Below are 6,298 nucleotides of genomic sequence, written 5' to 3'. Positions count from 1 at the left end.
GTTGATGCTGAGCGACGAGGAGACAAGCAGGAGAGGAACAGGGGGAAATGTGGTCCGGGCAGAGGGGACATAGAGTGTAAAGAACTCTGTGACGAGAATGGTGATTTAATTAGGGGCGGCTAGCTTTTCTGTAAAGGTCCAGATATTAAATATTTTAGGTGTTGCAGGCCCTAAGTATCTGTTGTGACTACTCAATTCTGCTGTTATAATGCAAATGTAAATACAGACAATAAACAAATGGGGGTCAGTGTTCTAATAAAACTATTTATGGACACTAAAATCAGAATTTCTTATAATTCTCACATATCACAAAATATTCTTTTGATTTTTTTTCCGGCCCTTTTTAAGTTTTAAAAAACCATTTTTAGCTCTGGGGCCATGGTGTGCTTATATAAGGTTGGTTAGGTAGGCTGGGATCAGATCATGCAGGACATGTAAGATACGGTAGCAATCAGATTAAGGCAAAGGGCCTTTCCCCTTCCAATTGGAAAGCCACCCGTCAGGGTAACTGCAGGCCGGGGTACCAATTCTGGGAGGCGGCTTCCTGCAGCTCACAGATCATCAGGGTTGTTTCATTTTCCCCCAGTGACAAGAAAGGACAAACGAACAAAACGACAGGCACGCACGCACACACACCCCGAGCCAGAAAGCGAGAGAGGACGTGTCCAGGTTCACGCTGACGCTTCTCCAGCACGCACCCAGGGTTTTAAAGTTGGGTGCACACCTGCTCCCAGGAAGAGCGCACCTGCTTAGCAGTACTCCGGCCTCGTCTCGCGAGAGCGGGGCTGTAGTAGTGGCCCCCACCCCCACCCCATCACCAAATCCCTCTCCCCGCCCCCTCGCCCAGCCTCCGCGCCCTGGCACACGCTGCCATCTCCACCGCCCCCGGGAGCAGCCTCGGCCCGCCGCGCGCGCTTCCCCCGCGCCCCGCCCGCACGCACGCACGCCCGGTAGTAATTTCACTTTGCCACGCGAGCACCGCATCCCCTAGAAATCCCGCCCCCCCCCCACCCCACCGCTCCCCACTGCCCACGCCGGGAGCGGTCCCTTCCCGGGCCAGGTGCGCGAGCCTGCGCGCGCCTCCTCCGCCTCCTCCGGCGGGTCCCTGGCGCGCCGGGGCCGGGGCCGGCTGGGGCGGATGCGCGCACGGCGCCTCTCCACCAACCCGCTCCCCTGCAGGTCCCTCGCTCGCTCTCCATCCCTCGCCGGCGCTCCCTCGCTCCCCCCGCCCTTTGATTGACAGGCAAGATGTCGGTGTGGAGCGAGGCAGGAGCGAATGCAGCAGCCGTCACCCCCGGAGCCCGGCGGCGGCAGCAGCAGCAGCAGCAGCAGCGCGAGGAGACCGTAGCCAGCCGCAGTCGCCGCCGCAGCCGCGGGAGCAATGCAGACAGCATCTTGAGAACGCGCTAAAGCACCCCAAACGGTGGACAATGCCGTGTCACTGCAACTGGGAGAGGGGCAAACCAGATTTTTTTTGACATAAAAGCCAGCCAGCCAAAAATATATAATTTTGCCCTTCACGGAGCCGGTGTGTAAAGAGTGAGCGCTATTTTCCTTCTTCTCCGCCTCTCCCCCCTCCTTGCCTCCCCCCGCTCCTATTTTTCCTCCTCCTCCCTAAGTGTACAGACAGCATCACATCACCTGGTTTGCTTCTGAGAAACAGCATCTCTCCTTTTCAGGGACCAGAGACTCAGAGAGAGGAGACATTCTAATGGAGTCGGCTTGATACCCCAAAATAAAATAATAAATTTTGGCTCTCGTCCCCTCCTCCCACCCCACCCCCCCTCAACCCTGTGTGAGATGTTGGGTTTCTTCTTCATGAGACATTGTTGAGAAGTCGCAGTGGTTGGAGAGGCATAGGGGGTAGACTACCTCTACCCCCCCACCCCCCTTTTTTCTCTCTGGGAGGAGGAGGAGGAGGGGAAGGGGGCTTGCAGAGCAAGCGATGGATGAGGAAAACATGACGAAAAGCGAGGAGCAGCAGCCTCTGAGTTTGCAAAAAGCCTTACAGCAGTGTGAGTTGGTCCAAAACATGATAGACCTGAGTATCTCCAACCTGGAAGGGCTTAGGACCAAATGTGCCACCTCCAACGACCTCACACAGAAAGAAATCCGGACCCTGGAGGTAGGTGTTGCTTACGGGGTGGCGAGTGGGGGTGGGGGGACGCGAGCCTGCCTTCCCTCCCCTTTCTCCCCACCATCCCCTTTTCTTTGATTCTGTTTGTGGGGGATTGGTGGTGGTGGGGGGTGAGGGCCGGAGGGTACGGAGGGGGCCACGATGCGGCTTTCTGTGATTTATCTCCTTGCAGAGCCCGCACTGGATGTTCCTTTACTGTACTGCTGTCTACGCTTGGCTGGGTGGTGGTAGTAGTAGTAGTAATTGTTGTTCTTTATTTATTATTATTCTTGCGGCTGTTATCATTCGCTCCCCCTCCGAGGAGCGAGTTCTCGCTCTTTTCCGCTTGTGGATTTGTTTATATGCCACGGGGGCTTGTGTGCTGGGTAAGACATTAAGGCGCTGCAGAGAACCCACGTGATCTTGCGCATTCTGCAGGTGGTCAAAAGGTGGTTTTTGCTAGCAGGATGGGGTTGCCTATTAATATAGACCTCTTCTCTCGGCCTCCTTGCCAGCTCTTTGCTCCTTGGATTTTGTGTGTTGTGTGTGTGTGTGTGTGTGTGTGTGTGTGTGTTCAGTGATATGCATGTCAGGAGGCAAGATGCATTAAAAAAATCCTCACTGACTTACCCCTTTCCAATCACATCATTTTGATGCAGGGAGCTGTTGCAGGCCTAAAACGTGGAAAAAAGGTTTAAGAAAATATGCCTGGATCAGCGCACACAAGTGGTGTGGGAAAATACTCTTGGATCTCGGGTGGGACAGCAAACCAGGTGATGCGATGCTGTCTGTACGCTTCAGGAGCAGGAGGAGAGAAAAAGGAGGAGGGGAAGGAATGGGGTCGGAGGAGGAGTTATCTTTGGCGTGTTGTAACATTCTCTCCAACAGAACTTGAGGGGGAGTTTGAAGCAGTTTTGTGGGGGGCGGGGTGGATGCAAAGTTACTCAGAAAGAAGATGGCAGAAATTAATTCGTTCCAGAGGCCGTTTTGTCAAAGGAGGAAGGTTTCAAAGAGCCGTGGAATATGCCTGGTGTCCACACAATCATCGGGCATCTGCGTCGTTTCAAACATCTGAGGGGTTCCACTCACTCCCGTCCCTCAAACGGGCCCAGCGGACACATGGCTCGATTAAATTTGGGAACTCCCATTAGCTGGCAGTTGTCGAGGGTGATGGCACTGGGGTGGCAGCAAAGGAAAGAGAATATTCCTGTGGCGGAGTGGGCATGTGCGGTGCTGGCAGGTTCTCTGTTTCCAGCCGGTGAGTTTTCAAGGCCTGCGCTGGGCAGTTCTTACTGAGTCTTAGCCCTCCTGCCCCGGCTCTGGCCTAGATGAGCACCTCTCTCTCTCTCTGATTCACTCTTCAAGTCACTTGCTTCTTCCTCCATGGTTTTAGATTTGGCTGGGTATCAGCAGGCAGGAAGGTCCTCGGTTTGAAAGTGGAGTTAGTGTGTGTTGAATATGCCGTTTGCTCCCCTAGAATACATGTCCCTGTGCACCTGTCATCTGGGAAAGTGATCTTTGGAGATGAAATAAGATGAATGTTGAGGAGTATCAGAGGAGTGGACATTCCGTTGGGGGGCACAGGTATTTTCTCTCTCGGAGCTTTGGGAGAACTGGCTAGGCTGAGACACTGCTGCTGGATAAAAAAAGTGTGGGATGCCCAGACCTAGCCTGCTGTCTGGCTGAGCAGTGCTCACGATGAGATTCTGTTCAGAACTGCATGTGGTAAATAAATAGCCCAAAGAGCCACCTGTGATCTTTTCTGTTCCTCCGAGCCAGGAGTCCCAAATGCTAGTTTGTGCATCATTATGTAAGTTTCTCTAGTTTTCTTTTCTTATGTTTGACATGCCCCATCTGATAATTCCCCGGACAATGGTGATTGTCACAGTGGGCCCTGGATTCTGTTGCTTCTTTTCTGCATGGTGGTTTTCTTTTTAAACTGGGGGATGAAGGCATCGATTGCTATGGTGGGAGGTTACAGTTATTGGGACTGCATCTGTTTGTTACTTTTCCTAGTCCCAATATGCCTCAGCATGCCAACCACTTTATGCGTATTGCCCAAGGCAGGGTCTTGAGCAATATGCCAGTTTAGGCTTCCCAGGCATCTAGGGCTAGAGTGAGGACACTGAGGAGGGGCTGGTGACTCCAAGTCCTCACATAGGCTTTGAATCCACAAGGTTTTGTATTTTTTCATCCTAACAGTTGTCAAATTTTGCATATCAAAACCACCTGAGGAGCTTGTTAAAAATGCACATTCTGAACCTCTGACCCCAGAGAATCTAATTCAGTTGAGATTAAAGAGCGGCCCAGGAATCTGCATTAATAAACGGTCCAGATGTTTCTGATACGTGTTTTCCTATTGACATTTCGAGAAATCCTAATCTATTAGGAGATGGATGTCATATCTCAGCTATTTCATTGTGACAAATTCTTGCTCCAAAAAATTAAAATATTATATTGAACAGACCATCCCTGAGAACCTTGATAATAAGCAAAATTTACTAACATGCATATACCCCTGTAGAAACAAAAATATACAACAGGTATTTAGCTTTCAAGAAGCATACCTCGTGGTTAAGGAGACAAGGCTAATAACATATATGGAAACTAATGATAAAGTCCAAACGTAAATAATATGGGGAAAAGCAGTGGGTCCATTAGGATTGTGTTCAGCTGCATGAAATGGAAAATCCAACCACAGTGGTTAAGCAAAGAACGGTTTCTTTTTCTCATGTAACAAGAAGTCTGGAGGTATGTGGCTTGCTTGAGTCGGCTCCGTAAATTGATAATCCCAGGGCTGGTGTCTTTGCAAATTCTCCCGGTTGCAAGATGGCCCCTGAAGCTTGAGCCGTCACACCAAGGTTCAAGCAGGAAAAAGGGGAACCGGGTGAGTGCGAAGGTATAGCGGGTTCATATCTTTCTTTGGTTCTCTCAAGACACCTGCTCCTTCCTACCGCACGGGTAATGTTTAATTATGCCTTCTTGGCCAGAATGGGCCAAAGGGCTAGTCCCGCTCCAAGGCTGGGAAGTGGACAAGTGGGAGCACTATTGTGATTGGTTTGGTGGGTCGTGTTGACCTGTTGCCACTGTGTACATAATCATGGTGCGGCTGGCATGGAAGAGGGCTTGAAGGGCCGTTGGGTGGATAGCCAGCACGCTGGCCACAGGATGTTCTAGGGAGAGACTCTGGCGGAGAGCAAAGATCATGAGCTGTGGAGTTAGACTGATGTCATTTTGAATTCTGGTTTTTCTACTTACTTTATCTTGGTCTAGAGATTTAAATTTTCTGACCCATGGTTTAACTTTTGGCAAAAGGGCAATGGTAGAATAACATGACCCACCTCAGAGGTGGTCGTGAGGATGAAAAAAGATGACGTTTTCAAGGGTCTAGTGCTGACTCTAGCAGAGTGCCTGCAGGTGCTAAATAAATGATAACTACGATGTCGGTGATTAGCATCACATGGTGTGGAATAGATGGCATGGAAGGAAACAGCTCGGATCAGGGGGAGAGAAGAAAGAACTCGAGCAGCGTTTCCGAAGAACGTTCTGTGGATCCCTATTTCTGTGGAATGTTAGTATTTTCCATTCTTTCAACAAATGCTGAAATCCAGGCACCGTATTGGATGCTGGTGGTCAACAAGTGTTCTGTGGACGGAATGAATTCCGTCCTTAATATGTTTGGAATAGCTGAGTTAAGCAAAGGGAAACAGGCATCTTTACTGCAGGACTTCTCAGAGCCTTTAATATACCATATTCGTATATGGTGACTCCAAGAGAGGGTAGAGTCCACAATGTTTCCTTTTTCCAAGGATATCCCTGGGGATTGATGTTCCATAGAATACACCTGGGGAAACATGGCAGAGCAGTTAGGGAAGTAAGTGGTCCTGGTTGGGGACCTGGGGACTCTGAGTGGAGAGAAGAGGGTTTAGGTTGCAGCAGGTGGCTCGCTGGACAAGAACAGCAAACCAGATGAAGGCATTTTCATGCCTTCGTGGGCACCTCAGGGACCAGTTGGCTCAGAATGGAGAGTACCTGATATAATGGCATAAGAAATGAATTTAGGTTGCTAATGCCTGGGATCTGACTTAGGACTGAGGAGTCAGATCACCAAAGTTTCTTACGTTTGAGGGAGGAGTTAGAAGTCTTTGAAGGTTTGGGAGTGAGTACAGTTTAAAAAAAAGA

At 50.3% G+C, this 6,298-nt stretch overlaps 1 protein-coding gene across 1 annotated transcript in view; it reads left to right on the top strand.

Moving 5' to 3' along the window:
- Window positions 1-1,905: 1,905 nt before the first annotated feature.
- KSR2 (kinase suppressor of ras 2) overlaps window positions 1,906-6,298 on the top strand; it is a 366,625-nt gene continuing 362,232 nt past the window's right edge. Inside the window, 1 exon segment of the mRNA XM_011356069.2 lies at window positions 1,906-2,125. Within this exon segment, the coding sequence (XP_011354371.1) occupies window positions 1,946-2,125 (180 nt within the window). The 5' untranslated portion in view covers window positions 1,906-1,945.

Source organism: Pteropus vampyrus, unplaced genomic scaffold, assembly GCF_000151845.1.
Source record: "Pteropus vampyrus isolate Shadow unplaced genomic scaffold, Pvam_2.0 Scaffold23, whole genome shotgun sequence".
Lineage (NCBI taxonomy): Eukaryota > Metazoa > Chordata > Mammalia > Chiroptera > Pteropodidae > Pteropus > Pteropus vampyrus.
This window is presented reverse-complemented; position numbering and strand designations above follow the sequence as displayed.